The sequence below is a fragment of the Tarenaya hassleriana genome, unplaced genomic scaffold (assembly GCF_000463585.1).
Source record: "Tarenaya hassleriana unplaced genomic scaffold, ASM46358v1 Cleome14, whole genome shotgun sequence".
NCBI classification, from domain to species: Eukaryota; Viridiplantae; Streptophyta; class Magnoliopsida; order Brassicales; family Cleomaceae; genus Tarenaya; species Tarenaya hassleriana.
In genome coordinates this window covers 2974628-2999977 of record NW_010964598.1, presented here as the reverse complement: position 1 = coordinate 2999977, position 25350 = coordinate 2974628, and the positions used below count along the sequence as shown (strand labels likewise).

Sequence of the window (25350 nt, the reverse complement as noted above, 5' to 3'; positions counted from 1 at the left end):
GAGGTGCAGGATGCCATAACCGTTCGTCAGGGAACGATGCCCGATCGAAGATCGCCACAATCATAATCACATCTCTCCCGGATGATAATCAATCCGGATCAATATCATATAGCAAAGACTTACAGTCAAGGCAATCATCGTGATATCACTCAAAACTCTTCTACAATCACACACTGAACTTTACCCAAACCCATCCGAGTAATGTCAATGCTATGTCATCTACCCTGACAAGATTCTCCAATCACACGCGATCATGCATTTTACTTACCGTACACACGGTTAAGCATAATTCCTTTTAATTTTGTTCTTATATATTTTTCTTATTTTTAGGATTTATTTAATCTTTTAAATAATCGATTCGATCAAACTAGATTCTGGCACGTCCGAATTCCAGTTCGGTTCGTCCCGAGATTGGTACTTACTCGATTGTATCGTTTGGTCCGAACTACGTATGGTCCGGTTCGAACTGAGTTTAGTCATATTTTAGTTAAATTTTGGTTTTAGACCAAGACGATCCAATTTCTGAATTGTACGTTCTGTTATTTATTTTTTCTTTGATTATTTATTTATTATTCTTATTTAGACTGGACCGGATTGGTCCGGATCCAGACTGTCCAGCCCAGAATTCATTTTTTTAATCTCACATTTAATTTTCCGTGTGTTTTTTGTCTAAAATCTCAGTGTGGACGGTCTAGGACCAGTCCGATCCGGTCAAGATATTTGAACATTAATTCATGAACAATTAGATCAACACAATAATTCATGGATATAAAAATAATCATAGATATTCAAACAACACTAATCAATCAGCAATTTTACACATATACATTCAAATTTCGAAGATAATAAAAAAAAAAATTTCGAATCACATCCAAATTTACTAACCTTGAATTATGTCGGTTGATTTCTTTTGTTACGTTAGTTTTTCTCCGAATTGATTAGAATTCCCCCCATAATAAAATTTATTTTTACTTTTTACTTTTTTTCTTCTTTTTTTACTACTTATTATTTACTATTTATTATATATATTTTGTGAATTTTTTTACTCTATATATTTTTCTCTCTCTCTTTCTCTCTCCCTCTCTCTCTCTCTCTGCGTGATGTGTTTATTCCCTAGAATGTCTCTCTTTATATAGAAGAGACTTGATTTTTTTAATAATTATTATATAATAATTATATATATAATATTAGGTAGATATGTGGGTGATTACCACCTAATTATACGTGATTTGTTTCACGTTTTCGCAATCCTTTTTTATTATTATTTATTAATATTATTGTTATTAATAAATTAAATAAAATCTAGATTATTACAATCTATCGTCCTTAAAATGAATTCGTCATCGGATTCAAATTGAATTTAGATAAGAATATTTACTGAAAAGGTAGGGGTAATGATTGCGCATCTCCTTCTCCGACTCCCATGTCGTATCTGCCACTTCTTGGCTCCGCCACGTGACTTTTACCAGAGGAATCTCTTTGTTCCGAAGTCATCGTCTTGTAATCAACTATTTGTATTGGTTCGTCTCGAAAGCGAATATTGCTGGTAAGCTCAATCTCTTGTGGTTGTAGAACATGTGAAGGGTCGGCCACATATCTCCATAACATTGACGCGTGGAAGACGTCATGGATATTACCGAGTTCGAAGGGTAATTGTAAGCAATACGCTATGACTACTCTTTCGATCACTAGATATGGTCCAATATATCGCGATATGGGCTTTCCCGCCTTTCTGACTCGGATACCCTGAACTCGAAGAAACACTTGATCACCCATATCCAATGTGAAATCTCGTCGTCCTTGGTCTGCATAAGATTTCTGGCGATCCTGAGCTACCTTCAGGTGAGCCTTGATATTCCTAATGACTTCTGTTATTTCTTCCACCATCTTAGGGCAAAAAACACGTCGCTCTCCAATTTCTATCCAACACAATGGTGTTTTACAAGTCTCCCATATAGGACCTCGTAAGGTGTCATACCGATACTAGTATGGTAATTGTTGTTGTACGCAAACTCGCTCAACGTCAAATGTTTATCCTATGGAACTCCCTAGTCCAATATGCATGCTCTCAACATGTCCTGAGTGTCTGGATGGTTCGTTCTGATTGTCCGTCTGTATGTGGATGATACGCGGTACTCATCTTTAGCTTTGTACCCAATGCTTTCTGTATCGCACTCCAAAATCGGGATGTGAATCGAGGATCACAATTCGAGATGTTATCAATATAAATTTGCGCCAGCCGATCCACGATATACTCCTGTCGAATCGGAATAAAATGTGCTAACTTGGTTAATCGATCAACGATTACCCAAATAGCGTTCTTCTTTGTCTGCGTCATTGGCAATCCAACAACAAAATCCATAGCAATTAGGGATGTCAAAACGAGTCGAGCTCGTGAGCCAACTCGAGGTAGGTCCTTTTTTTATTGAGCCGAGCCAAGAATATCTGAATCCGAATAAAAAACGGGCTGAGTGAGCTAGCTCACCACGAGCCCGCCCAAACGAGCTAGCTCGGTCGGTTCGCGAGCTGGTTGGGGAGCTGAGTAAAAAAAAAAATTTTACGTTGAAACTTGAAAGTGTTGATATTGCTTGGTATGATATTTTGATTTGGAGATAATTTTTTTTATATATGGATTAAGGTCTGAAGATATTTTTTGTACATGGATTAGGATCTGATTGTATATGGATGAATTAGGATTTGAAAATGGTTTTTTGCATATGGATGAATTGTGATTTGATCTATTTGAAGTTGATTTTTTGTACATGGATTGTGATTGTTAATATAAGTATGATTTGGATGTATTGATATGTTCTTTTTATGTTGATGTATCATTTGGATATGGTTTGTATAATTTGATATGGGTTTTTTTAGGTATTTAGAAAAATATGAACCGGCTCGTAAGCAAAGCGACTTGGGCTGAGCCAGAAATTTTCTGGCCCAAATAAAAACGGGCTTAACGAGTTGGGCTGAAAATGAGCTGGCTCGAAACGAACCGGTCCGATCTGGTCCGAGCTGGCTCGAAACGAACCGGTCCGATCTGGTCCGAGCTGGCTCGTTTGACATCCCTAATAGCAATAGAGTTCCACTTCCACTCCGGGACCTCTAACAGTTGTAGCTTTCCACCTTGCATCTGTCGCTCAGTCTTCATTTGTTGACACGTAAGACATCGAGTAACGAAATCCACAACGTCTTTTTTAATACCAGACCATGTATACCACTGTCTCAATCACCGATACATTTTGCTAGCTCCAAGATGAATAGCCATTCCCGATTTATAAGCCTCACGCAATATATCCTGTCTCAAATCACGATCATGTGGTACACAAAGACAGTGATAAAATCTCAAAGCACGTTCGTCACCTAACATGTAGCCCTTCTCATTGTATTTGTCGATATCCTCAATGAATCATACTAGGTCTGGATCATTGCGTTGTCTCGAGATCACTCGTCTCTTAAACTTGGAGCCTGATCCTCCTCGGAAATCACCATGTGTCCCAACATAACCAATAGTTCTGCTATGTTCTCTCATGATGATCATAAGACTCATATAGTAGATAGGATTCTCTTTCGGCTCAAGGCATCGGCAACTACGTTTGTCTTGCTCGGATGATATGTAATCTCTAAGTCATAATCAGCTATCAATTCGAGCCATCGTCGCTGTCGAAGATTTAAATCCTTATGAGAGATCACATAAGGCAAACTCTTATGGTTTGTGTTGAGCTTAACCTTTTTACCATATAAATAGGAACTCCAAATCTTTAACGCATGAACTACTGCAGCTAACTCAAGAACGTGCGTCGGATAATTATTCTCATGCTTCCATAACTATCTGAATGCATAAGCAATCACATCTTCCTCCTACATCAATACGAAACATAGATCTTGTTTCGACGCATCTGTATACACTCATACTGTATACTTGGTCGTGGTAAAGCTAATATCGGTGTGTTTGTCAGTGGCTTCTTCATTTCCAGGAAACTCGTTTCACACTACGACGTCAACTCGAACCGTACGTTCTTTCCTATCAATTTCGTCATTGGTTTCGCCAATTCAAAAAAACCTTCCACAAATCGACGGTAATAGCCTGCTAATCCTAGGAAACTTCGGATCTCCGTGGCGTTAGCAGGCGTCTTCCACTCCATAACAACTTCGATCTTTGCTGGCCCACCTGAATTCCACGAGCTGAGACTACGTGTCCAAAGAAGCCAATCTCCTGCAACTGAAATGCACATTTACTGAAATTAGCATACAGATGGTTATCCCTCAAACGCACAGCACCTTCGTCAGTCTGGAGGAAATATCATAATGACATCAATGAATATGATGACAAACTCATCCAGATAATCCATGAATATTCGGTTCATTAACTGCATTGAAAACTGTTGAGACATTCGTTAGTCCGAATGGCATGATGACGAACTCGAAGTGGCCAAATCGTCTAGGGAAAGCTGTCTTCGATATGTCTTCAACATTCACACGAATCTGATGATATCCTGATCGTAAGTTAATCTTGGAGAACCACTTTGCTCCCTGTAACTGATCAAATAACTCATCAATCCTTGGTAGTGAATACTGATTTTTAATGGTTATTTGGTTAAGTCCTCTATAGACAATGTAGAGTCGCATAGTGTCATCCTTCTTCTTCACAAATATTACGGTGCACTCCAAGAAGATACACTCGATCGAATGAATTCGTGCTCCACTAATTCATTCAACTGTTTCTTCAATTCTGCCATCTCGATAAGAACCATCCGATATGGTATCTTGGATATCGGTTTCGTACCCAGTATCACGCTAATAGAGAAATCTACTTCTCTCTGTGGTAGTAGTCTAGGCAAATCGTCTGGAGATACATCTCCGAATTCCTGAACCATTAGAGTGTCTTCAAGCTTCACATCAACTTCTTTTGCTGCAGTAACCGCGATGAGAAATGCATCACACCCTTTCCAAACCATGTTTCTAGTTCGGAGGGCTGATATAATCGGGAATAGCGTTTGTACCATGTCCCTAACAAACTCAAAATTTCCCGTCGAATCTGTAAATTGAATAGTTCATCGGCGACAATCAATGTGTGCTCGATCTAGAGTCAACCAATCCCTCCAATATCAAATCGTATCCTTGAATAGGTACAATAATTAGATCGGCTGGAAGATCCCTTCCACATAGTTCTAAAGGCACGTCGTTCAACATTCCACGCATAGGAAGGATCTCTCCGCCGAGCATATGTATACGATATCAACTACCAATAATAACTCATCACCTTTCGTCATACTTAGAAAACTGTGTATAGCCCCGGTATCGAACAAGGTATGGCAAGAAACATCATGTATGTATAAAGTACTAGTAATAGCGGTAACATCGATCTGCTAGGGGTCCTCCTCTATAACAGCATCATCGGCGATTAGATCCTCAATGTAGTAATCCTCGCCCTAAGTATCGACCTCTCCCGCCAACAGGTAAATCCTTGGTGCAATGCCAGACTATTGTAGAGGCTGAATACGAAGAGGTCTAACGTTCGTCGTAGATGTCCCTTTCTCTAGACAGTACGTCACAATGACCTGATCATCCGCAATGGTAACATGTCAGATGAGTATTGCATAGTCCAAACTGAACTCGCCTGCATCAAGGACAAGGCCTCCTCTAGGACGACGTCTATGGTGGTGGTGGTCAAATTACCGGTGCTTTGTCCTTGTCTCGGGACTCCTAGTCTGACTAGTACTGGTGGAAGGTTGACCAATGAAGAATCTTCTGGCGGGGGTCCAATCTCGGACTCTGGCCTCCTGTTGCTCACCTCGTTCCAACTTCTCGAGCTGGCAGATGTACCAGCTCAAGGTAGGATACTCCAGTATCTCAATCTTAATCCGCAAAGAGGAGCGAAGGCCAATGACGAACTTCTGAATCTTCAATCGCTCAGTCGGAACAAGATTAACTCTATACCGTAGAAGCTTGGTAAATTCTACATCATAGCCACCAACAAAACGGTCACCCTGCTAGAGATTGATAAACTCTACGAGACAATGTTCCTAACAGTGTCGCTTGTAATACTTTTCCTCGAATTCAGCTCGGAACTCATCCCACGTGAACTAATGTCTAGGACTAGCGTCTTGCATAATTCCATCCCACCAGTGGCGAGCCTATCCGAACAGATAGTGGCTCACTATCTCTACTCGATACTATAGCGAACACCGTAGATAATCAAAGTCATGTGTGATTCACGCCAACTAGTCCTTAGCAACCTTAGGAATCTGAGAACCCTCAATCCTCGGGGTGATCAGCTACTGGTGCATGAAACGCTGAAAGACCTGGTGGAGGTGGTGGTGGAACACACTCCGGTCTAGCCACAGGTATGGCTCAAGCTATTGGAGGTGACATCTGAGCCTGGTAGTGTTGTCATATCCTCTCGCAGAACTGTTAGAAGTCCTCTGGCATAGGGTCAGGGATAGGTGCTTCTGCTGCTTCAAGTCTAAATGCAAGTCTTTCACCTCGTGGAGGCATAATCAATGTAGACATTGAAAATGAGACTTACTTCCGATGACTTCAAGATCATGCATTAACTTTTCGGAACATGTCAAAAATACTTTTGAAAGCTTTTAAAAACATGTTTCTGAAAATCTTTTAAATTTATTTTTATTTGGTATCAAGTTTTCACATAATCTTTTCGAGGAAACAACTGTGCTCATACCAAATTGTGACATCCGTAATCCGTATCCCGCTCATAGGTTATGTCATGTGGACAAATAAAATCAGAATCAGAAAATTTCGAAATATAAAATCGTGGAAAATTTAAAACCACTCATTTTAAATATAACACAATGGAAGATATTATAATATACATGAGTACGTTTACACACGTAGACAAAGTCACCATCCTATTATTCTCAGTCACGACTGTTACTCACGACCTGAAACATTAATGTCCTAAGCTACGTGCTTAGAGAAAAATCCGGGTGTAACCCGAAATTTTTATTTTTATTGAAAACGGCCAACCAATATAGTCAGTATTGTACGTATACATATGACGAGATATAACAATCAAATCAATCACCGTTGAACTATTCAACCATCTCAAACAAATCTGTTAATCGTCTCTGCATGTATCTGACACGTAGCTAAATACAACAACTCATTCATGTTTGTGTCGAACACGAGGCGCAACAGTCTAAGCAAAATCGTTTGCGAAGACCTCAAATGATCTTCATACACCTCATCGGCCACCGATATCATGGCTCTTGGTACCGGTCATCCTCATACCCACTCCAGACATCGATCCCCGATGTCGCGGACTGTTGGACGAAGCAACTCTATGCTACCTCCTCGCCGACCATCCGGCTCAGAAAATACTTATCAGACTCGAACTTAAGTCTTTCAGAGTATATCTGTACCATCTTGCCAGAGACACACGCAACAATCCAGGTCTCTGGTTTATTTGCCAATCAAGGAGTGATACACGCAAACCCGAAATCCGTTCCATGACCAATTAAACGTTGGCGCAGTTGCCCAAAGAATCGTACTTCCTCATCACGCATTCGGATGACACACGAAAACCCGAATACGTGAGTCACATGATGCCATAATCGTTCGTCAGGGAACGATGGCGCGATCCACAATCACAATAACGTCTCTACGGGATGATAATCTATCCGGATCGAATATCATACAACAAAGACTTACAGTCAAAGCAATCATCATGATATCACTCAAACCTCGTCTACAATCATGCACTGGACTTTACCCAAACACATCCGAATAATGTCAGTATTATGCCATCTACCCTGACAAGATTCCCCAATCACACGGTCATGCATTATTACTTACCGTACACACAGTTAAGCATAATTTCTTTTAAACTTGTTCTTATTTATTTTCTTATTTTTAGGATTTATTTAATCTTTTAAATCATCAGTCGCATCGTTTAGTCTGAACTACATATTGTCCGGTTCAAACCGAGTTTAGTCATATTTTGGTTAAATTTGGTTTTAGGGTTAGAACAAGTCGGTCCAATTTCTGGATTGTCCGTTTTATTATATATTTATTTATTTATTCTTTGGATATTTATTATTATTATTATTATTATTATTATTATTATTATTATTATTATTATTATTATTATTATTATTATTATTATTATTATTATTATTATTATTATTACAATTACAGGACCGGATCGGTCCGGATCCAGACCATCCGAACCAACATTTATTTTTTATCTCACATTTAATTTTTTGTGTTATTTGTCTGAAATCTCAGTTTGGACGGTCGGGGACCAGTCTGATCCGGTTCGGACTTTTGAACGTTAATTTATGAACAATTAAATCAACACAATAATTCATGGACATAAAAATAATCATAAATATTTAAGCAACACGAATCAATCAACAATTTTGCCACCTAATTGTACGTGATTTGTTTCACGTTTTCGTAGCTCTTTTTTAATTATTACTTATTATCATTATAGTTATTAATTAATTAAATAAGATCTAGGTTATTACACAAGCAGTTGTATATTTTGCAAGAAACAAATCTAAGTGAACCAAGAAAGTGCATTAATAAAGACAACATGCATTGTCTGAGAAACATATGTGAACCACGAAAATGCAGTAGGGTTCGACTGATTGTACCGCAGCGGTTGCGGTTGTGGGTGACAGCGTTTTCAAAACGTTTGATAGCGATTATAAATGATTAGTACTGACTGGTTGAAAAGTTGTTGTTGGTAGCGATTGCGGGTGGGTGCAGTTAGAAGTGAATGGTTCATTACGGTTGCAATTGCGTTTTGATATAAATTGTCAAAAAAAAATATTATTTAAAAATAATTTATTATAAAAATTATTAAAAATAATCATTATTAAACTTAAAAATTATACTTTTGTATTTTTTTTATTAAAATATAATACTAAAAAATAATATCAAATCATAACACTAAACAAAATCATCAGCAATATATATATTAATGTTTTATATAATTTCTAATAAAAATATTTTAGTTTTTTTGTCAAAACGCCGGAAACCGTTACCAAAACGCAAGTTGGAAACTGCGATTAGAAAACACAAGTTTGGTTGCGGTTACGACTGATTGCGGTTCAACCAGTCAATTTTTCAATCGCCCGCAACCGCTGAAAATCGCAACCGCTCCGTTTGCGGGTGGCGGCGGTACAACCAGTCGCCCCTTAATAAAGACATCATCCATTGTCCGATTATTCGCGTATCTAGTATAGATAGATGAGTGAGTCAACATTAGTACATCGATGAAGACATACAATTCTTTGGTAACCATGTCAACAATCCCATTGACTGAAACCTAAGATTCAGGATTGTGTTTTTTTTCGAGAAAATAATACAGTTACACTCTTAAAGACTTGAACTCGAGTTTGAGAAAAGTTCTGACGTGAATGGTCGATGAAGAGGATTTTCATCGATTGGATTTGTCCGACAGTCGATGGCGTCGAGGATTGATGTTTGGAATAGACAAGATAATGTATAATTCCGATTTTGAAAGCCGTGATATCGGTTTTGAGAGCAATTCTCAACAAAAACTATATACATTTGTTCAAAAAACGCCTAAATCAATTTGAATTTTGATTGAGATTGCTCTCGATTTCAAGAGTTTAGGTAATAATTTGACACAATTTAAGGAGTTTGATATATTAATTTGGTATATTTTAATTTTAATATTTGTATTATATTGTCAAATTAAATATTAAGGTATTTTGTTTAACATGTTTTAACAAATAGATTAATTATATGAGATTTTCCCTCTCTTTTTCCCCTAAGACTAGGGCCTTAACGGTTGAGATTTTCCAGATTTTAGATTTCAAAAGCCAAAAAAATATTCAATCAAGATTTTATTTTTTTATTTTTACTAAAAATCCGGTAAACCATTTTGTTAAGTAAATAAAAGAAAAGCTAAAAACCATTTTTTTAGATTTTAATTAAAAAATAGGGAAAAACCCTAAAAATTTCCGAACTTATATTTTGGTATAATATTAATTTCTCAATTTACAGAGATCTCTATTAATTTCCGAACTTACAAAATTGAACGCACTAATTACTGAACTTGTTAAATAGTTTCATAATCGTTCTTAGCGTTAATTAGCAAAAAATCGTGTTGACCTTCTCCGACATGGCGATTTACGTGTCCAGCCGAAGACAATTCCGACGAAATCACCGATGACAGGGATCACTGGATTCAGGGTTCCGATTTTCTCTCAATTTGGGGGAGAAATCAAGTTTAGGGTTTCTTCGATTCTATGGGTGATAAATGTGGGTTTTGATCGGTACCTGATTTTATTTAACCCAAAATATTACTGTAGACCGATTTGTATATTGAACCTGGTACACTGTGAATCCAAATTAATGAAAAACCAGAAATTGTATATGGCACAAATTTGATGAGTTGACTGGACAAGTAAATCGTCACGTCGGAGAAGGTCAATGCGATTTTTTACCAATTAACGATAAAGACAATTATGGAACTATTTAACAAGTTCAGTAATTAGTGTGTTCAATTTTGCAAGTTCGGGAATTAATAGACAACTCTACAAGTTAAGGAATTAATATTATATGAAAATACAAATTCAGAAATTTTTAGGGATTTTTCTCTAAAAAATACAATTTGGAAACAGATTATTTATTTTCTATTAAATATTAATTAAAATATTCAAAAGACAAAAAAGACCTATAATTTTACAGAAAATTTTACTTTATACATATAAATAAAAACTTTTTTTGATATTTTACATTAAAAATCTAAAATAAAACTAAAACATTACTCTTCCAATCAAGTTTTTTAAAAAAATAAAAATTATAAAAGTGCAAAAACATTGTCTAAAAACTAAAAACCAAAAAATCAAAAATTAAAACCAAAAATTCAAAATAAAAACTATCACCAACCTAGTTGATTCGGGGTATAGATCAATCACAATTTTGAAAGACAAACAGGATCTGCATCATTGATGGAAAATAATGATCCAGACTTCCTATTGATGCCTCTCCATCGGTTAATATATCTCATAGATTACCATAATGATTGATTACGTTCCTGAGAGGAGGGAAACAAAGGCTTAAAGCTTTGTATCGAAACGAAAAGTAGGGATGTAATCCATACAATGGATTCGTCCTTTTCGCCCTCGCCGAGAGGGAATGATTCAAAGCGAAAACAAACAAAAGAGACCTAAAATCTACGTACGTACATTTGTGTTGTGCTCCTCTTTAACCACATTCAAGGCCTGAAACTCAGCAATCAACCGCTCGTACTGCTGCTTGGTTTTCCCGATCTCGCTCCTAAGCCACGATGCCTGCATTGTAAACATTTTAAAACATGGCAAGGCAAAGAATGTAGGCCGACCGATATTTGAAACCGACAAACAACGAGATGCAAAAGAGCGGAGTTCTTATGTAATATAAAAGTTAACCAAGTACACAACATGTTCCATTCCACAGCTATTTACCCCTGAAATAAGCAGTCGTTATGCTATATGGCTGAGCAGTCTGATTCTTTTATCAAATATAATTCACAAAATGGTTGCTGGCATGAAAAGGAAGTACCTTGAGTTCAAGGTTTTTGCTTTGCTGTTTGTGCTCCAAGCATCTGAGTTAAAGAAGCATAAATAAATTAGATGGAAAACTTAAATAAATTATGAGGCTCCTTGGCAATGTAACCATTACGAGTCCTAGAAGTGAGAAATATAAACTATCACTCCAAACGGACGGGTTTTTTACTTACTTAGCACGGAGCTTCTTGTTTTCTTCCATCAAGCCAACAATTTTAGGATCTTTGGACTGCATTCAGAGGTATCGTTAAATAAATTACTAGGGAGAGATCATTAACTGAAGCTAAAAAGTAAAAGGCAAAATACAAAACGATATGTGCTTTGGTAACGAGATAAGAACAAAAAGACAAATTGTCCTACCAACACCAGAGATATCATACAAGTAGAATAAAAAATGAGCCTATGTGTTAATATGTTTCATTGCCAAAGCTATGTAGGTCAGGGCTTTTGCACAAAGCATTGCCAAAGCTATGTAGGTAAATGCTATTGTAGAAGAAATCAAATAAAATAAACATTATTGCCCTACCTGCTTGGCTGGATTCTGCTGTAAATCTGTACAGGTAGTACTTTTAGAATGTCGTTTTGACCCTGCAGATTCTACCAAATCAGGAACTTGTTTCCTCTTTTCCAATAACACTGAAAAAGCGCAACCAACAGACATGCGTAAGGCAGGGCTTTAGGGGTGGTTGCACAATAAAACATACACTATAATATGATATGTAACTAATTAACACTGTAATAACGTATTTCTTCTGTTTGTTCATAACATCCATACACTTGTAACTGATACTAAAACGCATGCAACATTTGTGACATACCACCAGCAGCCCTCTACAGTGCTTACTAAAAGTCACAAATGAAATTTCCAAAGGTATTTTTAACGACTAAAAAGGACAGGCCTCTCAGTCCACCAGACCCGAGAAGGAATAACAACTGCTTTTCGAGAAAGCTATATCTGCAGTCTTTTACATGCAATTGGAATTGACTCCCTTGAAAAATAACATTTGCCTTCCGTTAAAATATCTTATTAGTGGAAACTGGTATTTTTATAGAAATGCTACTTCAACTAATGGCAACAAATAGAAAGAATACTATGGAAGACAGAAATGAAACAGGAAATTTTAACATTTTTAATATTGAATATGGAACAGTGGCTATCGCCATGACTACAAATTTCACAGTTCAAATTAGTTGCAAAGCGTGTCAAACAACCATAGAGAGAGAGGTCTAGAAGGTTATTTGAGTGTTTACCTGGTTCAACTGTAGCTCTAGAGAGAGATGCTGAGTTACCACAAATAAAAGCTTTTTGAAACCCTGGAGGAGCAGTTATTGCTTGTCTGTCAATAACTACAGAAGGTTTGTGAGGATAAATATCGCTACACGTCCTACTGTCAACCAGAATATCTTGAGATTTCCGAATACGGGGCTTCTTTCTCTCTTGATACCCAATCAACACGCAATGATAGTCCCTTTCAAAAATTTTCAACCACAAAAATGAATTAAGAAATAATAATAAATTTACCAAAAGTTGTAAAGTCAATCCAAGCATATAGGAGAAATTTTAGAGATAATTTGAATATTGAAATTCCCTACTTGGCGAGGACAGAAGGATATTTTGTATGGTCTTGTACCAGTCACTAGGCATATATCTACTTTGTAAGGGAAGGAAAAAAAGTATCATGAAAACAGCCAGCAAAAATTTAAGGTTTTGCATGATTACCAATATTCCCATGTCATTTCCTTTAGACGGTTCTCAAGCTTCTGAAGAAGGGAAGTCTTCTCGAAATCCTGCTTATTATGAGTTGGCTCAACGAAATTAGCTTCTAGAACACCTGAAAATGATATGCAGATGTCAATAATCATTTGTTTCATATACTGCATTAATTACATATTAATTCAAAAATTATAGTTAGAAAAAAAGATTAACAATGCATGCAGCTTCTTACCAACTACTCCTCTTCCCCGACTATCTGAATAGTTAACGACTTGCCAATATGGCTGAAAAGAGCAGAGAATCCATACCAGGTCAATGCAATATACAAGAGTAGAGAAATACTCTGATAATGGCAAGAAATTTCTTATGCCAGATCCAAATGGAATAACTATTTTTCCAGGGAACCATATACAGGCAAGAGAAACTTGTCTTCTTTAACGAAGTTGATAGCATATATTTGCATGCTTGTATCTATGTAAATGAGTCCAGCAACATTTTGATGTGTCATGAGAGTTAGAACGTACAACCAAATGCCATTTTAATGGCAAAACAAAAAACACTGCAGCAGCATCCGAGATTTAGAACATTTTTCTATAGAATTAAGAACTGACACCTTTTAAAACTCACCATTATTAGACGATTCTTATGATAAACACAGAAGCCATGAATATTTACTTTAGGAGCTTCTTTCAGAAATCCTATTGTCGTTACAACTTCGCCCTGTGTTGAACCAAAGAATCTAATTAACAGAAAGGAAAACACCTAAATGGTTTGTAAAGAAAATAAAGGACACCAAAAATTTCCAGAAGTTATTCGCACCTCCACACATCCACCAGTTTGAGGTTTATACAAAATGTACTGTGGATACATGAGATCATCAGCAATGTTATGATGCTCAATAACTTTACCACGCAACACTAGCTTGAAATTTTCAGGAATCCGCAGGTATAATATGGATAGGTAAACCTGCATACACACTACAGTGAGGCTTGTCTCTTTAAGTATGTCAAAATATATTTTTGTGCACGTGCAATGACAGTTGCAAATATGGTTTCTGATACAAAACTGGTTGTAGCACACTAATCAATGTTTCTGGGCAACGTGTCTCCCTAAGTATTAGTAAATATTCATGCATGTGGGCATACTTCCATAGAATTTTATGCTATATCAGAACACATGGCATGAATATCAGCATATTATTGTTCCTCTATACACTATTGTGAAACAAGCTTACACGAAGTGAGTAGGAGAACCGGTTTGCAATATGTTGTTCATTAACATCCCTCCAACCAGGAATAGTTTGAACTTTTTTCATGCTTCCTTCAATGAGAATATCCTATGAAGAACAAGCAATAAAGTCAAATCTGAGAAATATGCTAATCTTGGAAATAAAAAAGAATGTGAAAGATAAAAGAAAATCAACCTCAACATCTGAATCAAAGTCTAATTCCAATTTAGCATCGTTATTGAACCAGAGATTATAGATGATAATCTTTGTCCCATGAGGCCCTATGTTGTCAAACTGCAACAAAAATCATGAAGTTAGGACTGTACCAAGAAGCTCTGTATGCGTTTAAACACCACTCACAAGGAGATCCAGAGTAGCAACGTGTAAACCTCAAAAATTTTCAGATATTGAAAAATGTGCTACAAAATAAAATTCAAATTGAAAGACTTGATGATTTGATGTTTAAGCAGAGCGAAATCTAAAACAAACAAAAAATCCAACTTTATACACAAGATACTAAAAACTCCCCATGTAAACATTGCAGGACAACTAATTTAAAAACTCATTCACATGCAACAAAGCTGCAAAAAGATTAATTTTAATTATCTTATTGTCTTCAGCTTTCTAAAGACATTGGAGTGTTTGCAGGGAAAATATCAATAAGCCGTAATCTAATCCTAACTACAGGCAGCGTATGGTATCATAAGAATATTGACTTCATCCATCTTATCAACTAACAGACCTATGTGGCTTTTTAATATCTTGACGTTAGAGGAAAATAAATGCCAGCCTAGCTGAAAAATCCAACATAAAGAAAAAACACGGGGGCAGAGGAATGGGGTTGAGACCACCAAAAACTATTAAAAAGTAATCATAACAAAAATAAAACCCAAAAAAGAATTTATCAACAGCAACCGAACAAAAATTGGGAAAGATCAATAGTTCACATAACACACTGGATAAATCACATGACGCCCCAAGTACAGTAAAAACATCCAGATTGTAAGGAAAGAGTATCTGGAACATGAGGTTAGGAGGGGTGGAAATGGATAAGCTTACCTGCTTCAAAAGTTCTGCTTCTGTGGAAAGCGGAGACCATTCTAGTAGAATGGCAAGATTCTGTACAAAATGATCTCTACTTTGTAGCATCTCAAATCTGCCTGTTGCCTTGTTAAACTCGTAATCCAACTGAATTATCACATAGCATAAGGTGAATAAGGGTGAACTACTAAAAAAAGATTCATAACACAGGAATTAAAGATGGAGACCGACTCACCATGGGAACAACTATTCTATCATGGCCAGTTCGTGTAAGATATGTGTAAGAAAGGAGACCAATGCTCTGTGTCCATGTCCTGGTCAGAGAGACAGAAATAAAACCAATCAGCACCCCTCTTGTTTAGAGAATTGAGTAATGCAGAAATGATTAAAACAATACCAGCAGGACGACAAACTTAAATCATTTACTTTTTTACAGTATTCTTTAAGAAAACGTATATTAGGGCGGCAAAAGACAGCTGCAGTTAGAAACCATAAAATATGTAAAAATAGAGCTGCAAATCACACTGAACGTACTTGTTCGTTAAATGGCGGCTGAAAACTATTACATCTGCCCCAAGTCTCATCGTGCTCGTCTTGAAACCGTTTCCATCTAACGAGTCGCGATTAAAGATATGAGCAACAAAGCAAGAAAACATGCACATGTGAAGAAAATACAAAATGTTATACATCTTCCAATGGCTGATTTTGATTTCTTATCCGAGAATCCAAAACCCATGCAATGACGCATTGCCTGCGGGTCCATCCCGCCACCATCATCTTGAAAATTTTAAGGAAAGATAATTAGTTAAGTCTTTCTTTTCCATATTACATCAAAGAAATGGACTTATTCCAAAAAAAAACTGAATAAAGAAAAGCTGTCGAACATATAGGATACCTTGAACAAGCAGTGCTGCCATACCATCTCTTGGATTTGTGATTTTATCTACAATGACAAAAGTGGCCCCATTTTGGATCTATAGGGTAATTAAGATTCCGAGCATAAATCACTATAATAAGTTATAGTTCAGAACTTTAACATGGTCTATTAACGTTTAGGATATATTTCAACCTCAATGAAACACATGACACTGTAGTTGGAGAATGAAACATGTTTCTACCAGGAGGAAAGTTCACCATCAAGATCTTTCTCATGTTAGAATATGAATGTTTATACCGGTGACATGTGCAGTTAAGGGAAAACACATAAATCTGAAGGTTAATGTGCACTTCTTATATATTCTTTTCGGGATGGGGGAAAAATAGAAACTCCACAGTCCACTAATAGGAGTCATTGATATTTTCCTTTCAAAATCAAAACGGAAAAGGAGAAGCTGACAAAAAGTAAACTTTATGACTCAAAAAATTAATATCAAGCAATAAGGCGCAGACTGCAAGGAATTTTCACTTTTCTGCTAACAGTAGGGTTCCCAGAAACAAATGTGATCTAAAGGACTGTGTTCAAACTTCAAACAATTAGCAGCAATGAACAAACAGAAGCAACATTATAGCAATGAACACAACTGTTCCAAAAGAGAAAAAATAAAAAGCACTGAACACGTCAGAAAAAGGAAATCAAGAATCACCTCATCAACAGAATTGTCAAGCAGTTCAGCAATGGCTGCAGATACAGAACCCAATATGCCGTGTCAAAACACAGAATAATGTTGATTGACCATATTAGAAAGAGAAAAAAAAAGGGTTCAGGAAAATTATAGTTATTTAGTCTTACCACCAAAAGCCCATTTATGTGAGGTAGCATTTGAGTGAAGGAACATCGGATGGACATGAAGATAATTTTTTCCATCTGTAATACATTTGTCAAGAGCCATAAGCAAGCAAGTTCTATTACTGATATATAGTTCTACAACTCAGAAACCAAAGCATAGGAAGAGGTAACAAAAAAGAATTCAAGCATTCAGACTAAAAATTTTGTTAGTCATAGAAAAATACTGAATTCGAACGTATGGCCACTAAAGCCAATCATCCGGTACACTACAACAAAAATGGATAAATACCAGATACAACAACGACAAAAAAGTAAGAAAAAAAGTGATAACTTATCATAGCTGACCTGAATGACGAGCACGGGCCTCCAAACCAGATCCATCATTATACTTTCCTGCCTTCCAGAATTGACGACATATTGGAGGTGGACATATACCAGATGAAGTGCCACCAGTATCGTCAATAGGCGATTGAACCTGTTCCACTACACTGGTGCTACTCTGCCCAGTGCTTTGAACTGTTGAACATCTATTTTCTCCCGAATCTTGACTTTGCAGTTGCCCTCCAGAATTATGGCTACCATGACAGTTCTGTTGATTCACATAGGTTCCAAGAGCGCCTGGCTCGGATTTGATAGCCACAACACCATGGGAAAAGTCTGTATTACTTTTGTAGCTCATCGTGCTATTACCTGGGAGGAGATAACAAGTGATGATTAATGAAAAAGAAACTGCCAAAACAATGAAACGACAAAGTCACAGAACCAAGAAGCAATCAAATGAATTTGCGGGTTTCACAACACAGAATTTCAATTCCTAAACTACACATATCAAGGATAATTCAAGAATAAAATAGCTGACGAAAAAGTGCAGAAGAATTTGGGAAATCGGAAGAATCATCATATAAATTCAAGATTTTTAGAACCAGTACACTCCTAATGACAGGAGGGAGATATATCCCCGACTAAACCTCACATGAATCGAAAAGTATCGATTATTTATTACTGCAGAACAAATCATCAACTTGTACGGTCGAAATTCACCTAACAAAAATAGAATGTTTACCTGGAAATTGTTCACATTCAACTATATACTATAGTTACAAGCAAGGTAATGGCGGTGGTGAACTTTGATTAGAATCTAGGGAACATCTATCATACCTAACTGCTACAGAATAGGAACGACGGCGAGTCGAGAGAAAGGGCCGAACACGACGGTGGAGAGAATGTCAACGCAGGCCGAAGACAGAGCTATAGGAGGGAAGCATGCCGCGGAGAAATTGATGACAAAGACTACCGTCGGAGGTGAGAGAAGACGGCGGCGAGGGCGGAGATCTGACCGCGATATCTACCGGCAAAGAGAGAGAAGAGACCCGAGCCGACGGCGGAGAAGTGAAAGACTGAATCCACCGGCGGAAAGAGAAGGGAAGGAAGCCGACGGTGGAGAGAGAACCGGAGGCGACGGCAGACAAGCCTGAGTGGAGAGAGAGGGAGGAGGAGGGGGGTAATATGTACAGGGGGAAACCGAAAAGCTCATTGGACCACTTCTCAAAAGGTATACAGAGAAACCGAAAAGTCATTAGAAATTTTTTATTTTGTGTTGCGCTGTAATTAATCACAGGGAAATCAAATTGAATAAAGATGCAAAAACCGTTGAATACAAACTTCTAAAACGAATTAAATGTAAAGCCAACTAAATATTTGAAAGATAATTACAAAAGTTTCAGGGGAAAATAATTTAATTTAAATATAAAATAAAACAAATAAAAAATCGATATAAACATCTAACGGATATAATCTTGTAAAATGGAAACTAGAATATATCTCAGTAAAAAGGTATACGAAGTTTAGAATTGAAATGTTAGGTAGATAAAGCCAGAACCAACAAGGAAACATTGAACCATATCGAAATGTTTTATATGGAGGGTAAAGGGGTAGTTGAGGTTGGGGCCGACAAGACACGCCGTAACTCGAAAGTACGTGCAATAAAAAAAAATTGTGAACAAATATTTTATCGGCAAGTTGAATAATCTCAAAAATACCTATAGTAAAAAAAAATGATATGTCTAAGCTTGAGGTACCATCTCCAAATTTTCAAAATAATTAGAGTACAATGAACTCACGTGATATAACGACCGTATATTGTATAAAAACTTTCGTGACCAAACGAAAGCTTGCTAGAGCATTGGTTTTATGTGGTCCCTATAGGGAACGAGGGTTGTTGACGACGGCAAAGTTTCGACAATTCCAATGATCCTAGATAATTACCTATAATAAAAAAATATTTTGTTGAGATATATAAAATACAGTTTTCTTAAATTCGATTTTCGTACCACCTCTAAAACTTCTAGATTATTGAAGCACGGTGAACTCCCATGATACAATGACCGTATATTCCGAAGAATCTTTTCCAAATACCAAGCGAAGTCTGAGAGATATAAACAAATATGTTGATACTCTTTTTTCTCTAGATTATTTGTTTTTCTTTTCTATGTTGTGAGCTAACCCAAGACTCCTATTTATATTAAATGAGAGAATCTCAAGATAAAATCAATCAGATTTTATTTTTATATTATATCGATAAATTTTTTGTAGATTTTATTCTAATTTGATTTTTTAAATTAATCAAGAATATTCTCTCAATATTTTGCAGATTTTCTATTAAAGTTTATAGAACTTTCCATGAACTAGACTTCTCACGGACTAAATTCGTTTTGATTCTATCAAATATATTCAAATCCAATAACCCGAATATATGAGATTTTTGTACTAGATCCTGCAGAATAGTAATATTTTTGTCCAATTGCTCATGGAAATCCCATTAATTTTTATATTTCGTCTCTTGAATGAATTTTGTAAACTCTATGGTCTTTTTAGCTAAGGAATATACACCAATCACGTTTCATAAAAAAAAAAAAAAGCTTAGAAAAAATATGGACAAAGAGAAAAATATATGAATTTTTTTGTTTATATATTTTGTAGACAATCTAACACTCATATTTATATCAAAAGAGAGGGTATCTTGTATTAATAATAAAATCAATTAGAATTAACACGAGATTTGATTTTGTAATTAACTCTAATATGATTCCTGATACCAATTAATAATAAATGCTAAATTTTTTTATAAATTTAGTTTTAATTTGATTTTTTAAAAATCAAATCAAATCAAGAATAAATACTCAATTTTTCATATTTTTTATCAAAGAATTTTTAATATTTTATACGAACTAGACTTCTCATAGGTTAAATCCGATTTGAACTTTTCAAATAAGTCTAGACCTAACATTTAACTTATGCCCTGAAAACCGTTACACCATATTGAAGCAAACCTAAAATTAGCCTCAATCCCTAATAACTTTTTGAATTCAATCCAAACCCAACTAAAAAACATTGAAAACGGGTAGAAAACGTCACAAATATGGATAGCAACAACCCAATCGCAAAGTTAGAACTAGTACTAAAGACCGAAAAAGAAGAACCATTGACTCAAAAATAATATCAAAAGTCTCAAAGACACCAAAACCAATATAAATAAATCATTCTAATGCAACTCATCAAGCTTCGCCACAATGCAAATCATATCAAGTCAATTCAACTCGCACTAATCAAATGTTTGAAAAAAAAAATGAAAAACTGTTTCATTTGGAGCAAAATAATTTCAACTCGGATCGAGTCAATTTAACTCGTCTTGAGTCATTTCTCTGAACAAAGTTGTTCTTTGCTCCCAAACTTGTAAAGATCAAGTTCTTGCCTAAAACTCTCTTGAAACACGCAATCAAACACCATTTGTAACCTCTTTACTTGTGCTCATATAATGTCATTCGAATATTCAATTTTTTGTGCTCTTTAAATCTTTTCCATGCATAAATACTTGTATCGTGACATCACGAGTACCGATGAAGGTGGTGAGTGATCGCCAATATGGAAGGGTATAGATAAAGAGCGACTCCTGATAGGCTTCTAGATAGGAGGGATATAGAGACGAATCGAATGCATCGTAATGAGAGAGATCCGATCGATGTATAAGTATGAGACTATACGGTCAAAGATAACTTAAATGAATTGATTGAGTTATTCATACCAATATGACGTATTTATCTATTCGATTGTCTATCTTGAAAGAATTTCAAAGTCAAATGTATTACAATGGGTGATCTCTTGGGAAGTACTTCTGAGATGTGGGCGAGTGCGGATAAATCACGTTGAATGACTTGTATTCATCGGTGGGGGTAGTTTCAACATCTGTACGAGATCTTATAAATGATATCAAAGTCGATACCCTCCCAATACAGTGTAGTTCAAGGACGAACTAGACGAAAATTGATGCGTCTGTGATATGTCAAATACAGATGAAGGCGAAAAGTACTCGCTGGTGTGGAAGGGCACGAACAAGGAGTAACTCTTGACAAACTTATAGGTAAGAAAGATACGAAAACCAATCGAATATATCAGAATAAAAGGGACTAGGAGTTCGACGCTGTCTTTTCTCTTCCTCCTCCTTGCATCGATGACTAGGGGTGGCCATTTCGGGTTTCGGTTCAGTTATTTCGGGTTCGATTATTTCAGTTATAAAAAAATCATACCCAAACGGTTATATAGATTTATTAGGTTCGGTTCGGTCCAATTTTTGCATAATAAAATTATAACCAAACGGTTAAATGAGGAACTCATGTTATTAGAACATGACGAGCCTACCACATACCCAGAGGCTATAGCGAGTCCGGATTCCGAGAAATGGCGCGAGGCTATGAAGTCCGAGATGCAATCCATGTCAGACAACCAAGTATGGACTCTGGTTGATGCATCTGAAGGGATAAAACCCATCGTCATGCATTCCTAGACCTATATGCACATATGCAACCTATTGATGACGATCTATGCAAGTATGTACAAAATGCAAGACTCTTTTTTTCTTTTTCTCTTTTTTTTTGAATATGGAATGCATGATTCTAAGTGCAAATGATGCATGATGTGTAGGGTTCATGGGTACGATGTGCGTTAGTGCATTCCTCCCCCCAGACTTGAATCAAACACCGTCCACGGTGTTGACTCTCGACTAGTGGAGTGATTCCAAAGGAGAAATAAGGAATGGAATGGAAGAGGTGAGTGTGTTACCTTTTTCGATGAGGTGGAGTTGCATTCCAATTTCTCTTTTGCGGATGTCGTAAGCCCATGAAACCTATGCAATGTGAGAGAACTACAATTCTATGTGATGTTAGCTAAAATGAATGCAAAGAAGTGAGAGTTGAGAGAGAGGACCGAGCGGGCCTTTAGCAGGACCCGTGGGATGAGGACTCTTGTCCGGAGTCTGTGTCGAGGTCTGATGAGACCTCAAAATGGATTCCTTCTTCGGTAAGAGGGGGTAGCACAAAATAGGCCATGTCGAATGATCAATACCTACTCTCGACGTCCACGAACCTCCATAATATGTCCCCATTTTGTTCCTTGACAAAATTGTTCTCCAAAAGATGCATATAGTTGATCTTGTCTCCGTGGATGAAATCATGCGCGTATGCTCTAAGATCGATGCCCAATCGCTCTGCAATCATGGTTACGATCCCTCCAAAGCAAATTGACTCAGTGGTGGAGGTGATTACCTTGTGCATATGCAGTGCTACCCTTGACGCGACGTCCGCAACCTCTAGACGGTTGTTCATCATGAAGTGGAGAGGTTCCATGAGCATGTTTGGTTCCGTCATGGAGACGGTTCGTGTATCCTTGCGTGCAAATAGGGTGGATGCCATGAATTGCTGAAGGTAGCAGACTGCGGGATGTCGTATCATGAAGGCTTCGAGTTCCCAAGGGGTGAAGTGTGTGGCCGCTATTTGTATCCAGAATTTTCTAGCCTTGGCGATTGTTATCTTTGGGATTGTTGCGGTGCTGCCCGCTTGAACACCCAAAATTTGAGCGAGTTGCTCCATCTTGAGATAGTATTGGTGCCCTTCTAAACAGAATCCGATGTAGCCATTGCGAGGATCGACATTCCTTGGGATGAAACATTGGAAAGTGCACGCAAATTCTGTTGTCAATGAATGGTAGGTGCGGGGATTGGCGCGGAATAGACGTTCCCATCCGGCGAGTTGGAATATCCCCTCGATCCTCTCATAGAGTTGATTTGGTTGAATTCCATGGTATACGAATTTTGAAGCCTTAATCCCCCTCTGATGGATTTGGTGTAGAAGGATTGTCTCCTCGTTGGATTGGGGTTGAAACGGGATTGGATCCGCATGTTCTTGTTCGGCATCAACTCGGATTTCATCCACGAGACTTGAAAAGTGGGCATTTTGTGGCTTTGAGTCTTGTAACTCCGGTAAAAATGTATTTTCGTGCCCTCCTCCAACGGTTGCTGGAATCCATCTGAAACATGCTGAAAACATCATCGAAAAAAGTGGTCAGAAAGAGTGAGGGGTCGCCCAAAAAATGGGCGGTCGCTCAGCCAGGTGATTTTTTTTTGCTCAGAGAAAACGAACGGGTCGCCCAAAAAATGGGCGGTCGCTCGGCCAGGTGATTTTTTTGCTCAGAGAAAACGAGCGGTCGCCCATTTTCTGCTCGTTCTCTTTCTCGACCATTTTTTTTATGCAGGTGACCGCTCGAGAAAACGAGTGGGTCGCCCGTTTGGTCTGTTGAATTTTTTTCTTCGCCCGTTTTCGAGTATTCCGTTGATCAAAAAGTTTCCGTTGCTCGAATTAACAGAAATGACATGCATTCAAGCAATGAAATGTAGTTCAAAACAACCTAAGAGTCTAAAATCCGAAGCATAGTTCAAAACAACCTAAACATGCCATGGTTTAGCAAAATGTGATCCAAAACACCGGTAAAATAAAGTATCAGAGTTGAACTCGTCCTAAGATAAGGTAGACCATGGTGCTGCCTTCTTGCTGCCCTTGCTGGTATTGCTTGCTCTGGAAGTGGATGATGCATCGGTCTCGCTATCGTGGTGGGAATCTTCGTCTCCGGAGGCATCTTCATCCATCATCTTCTCAACCGTACGGATGATCTCGCGTTGGGCACTCTCAGTAGAACAGTTGAGAGTGGCTTCAAGCGTGGCAAAGTGATCTTCCATCGATTCTTCGATGGATGCGAGACGAGGTCCAAAACCCTCTATGGTGGTGAGGCGAGTATCGAAGCTCTCCAGCTTTTGGATGATAAGGTCTAACCTGGGATCGGGGATAGGTACTGAGGTCTCTTCACCATCAGAAGTCAAGAGCCTTTCCCTGCGACCTCTTCGGTCTCCGGTACGTGTCGGAGGAGTCTCAACGAAGTCTAGGCGCAGTGTCACGTGGGTGAATGTCTCTATCTCCTCACATGGCAGACGCAAGTATTGTTTGAGTCCATCGTCACCCAGATAGATCCATTCCTCTCCTATCCTCCGGACGTGGCTTCGAGTCTTGAGGAGTCCATGTCGAGGAGGCAATGCAAATCGATGACGTCTTCTTTGTAGAATGTAATCCCCGTGTCTACCCTCCGAGCAATCTTTGTGATGATGCCTTCAACGCATATTTTAACGTCCTTAGCCTTCGTGTTGGCCATGTTGTACAGATGGATTGCTACCCTAGATGCTAAATCCATGGTCGACCATCCTCCTCGCACACAATCATCGAGTGATGGCCCGTCGTGAAATTCTTGAAGCGCCAAATATAGGTAACCCATCTCGAGCTTATGGATCTTACCCGGTTCGTCACGAGCGAATATGGAGTTAGACATGAATTGATGAGCGTATCTGATCACCGGGTGCTGGATCCAAGAAATCTTGCCTTTAGAACTGGAATATCTTCGGATGGCTATTTTCTGCCAGAATTCTTGGAACACATAGGCGGATATCGTCGGTATGAGCGAGTGTGTTCCCTTGGGGACGCCTAGGATGTCTGCAAACTGGGACATGTTGAGCCGCACCCATTTTTTGTTCAACCTGAATTCCATGTAGGCGTCCTCTATGGAATTATCCTCGGGGAAGTAGCATATGTAGGTCGCGAGGAACTCTCGATTGATGCTTCAGAAGGTTGGTTCTACACTTTTGTACAGTCTCTCCCAACCCAATTTCTCAAAGATGTAGTCGACGTTCGCTTGAATTCCCAGCAGCCGGGTGGTGCGATCA

General features: G+C 37.7%; 1 protein-coding gene across 1 annotated transcript; it reads right to left on the bottom strand.

Annotated features, from left to right (window-relative positions):
* Positions 1–10946: 10946 nt before the first annotated feature.
* On the bottom strand, positions 10947–18764 carry LOC104808315 (protein MICRORCHIDIA 6). The gene is made up of 20 exons (XM_010533987.2): positions 18414–18764; positions 17601–17945; positions 17259–17333; positions 17113–17147; positions 16425–16503; positions 16217–16306; positions 16064–16139; positions 15765–15843; positions 15548–15676; positions 14684–14782; positions 14495–14596; positions 14080–14226; positions 13888–13980; positions 13493–13544; positions 13267–13378; positions 12798–13015; positions 12073–12182; positions 11720–11775; positions 11542–11584; positions 10947–11291 (listed from the first exon to the last, which is right to left on the bottom strand). The coding sequence occupies exons 2-20, from the start codon at positions 17932–17934 to the stop codon at positions 11175–11177; spliced, it is 2046 nt and encodes a 681-aa protein (XP_010532289.1). The 5' UTR covers positions 17935–17945; positions 18414–18764; the 3' UTR covers positions 10947–11174.
* Between the last annotated feature and the right edge of the window lie 6586 nt (positions 18765–25350).

Excerpts from the sequence above, each read along its gene's own strand:
- LOC104808315 (XM_010533987.2), bottom strand. The coding sequence starts at position 17,934 with ATGAGCTACAAAAGTAATACAGACTTTTCCCATGGTGTTGTGGCTATC. Across the intron at positions 16,140-16,216 it reads AAAATCAGCCATTGGAAGAT|ATGGAAACGGTTTCAAGACG; the intron begins GTATAACATTTT and ends GCGACTCGTTAG. Across the intron at positions 13,016-13,266 it reads GAAATGACATGGGAATATTG|GGACTATCATTGCGTGTTGA; the intron begins GTAATCATGCAA and ends AATTTTTGAAAG.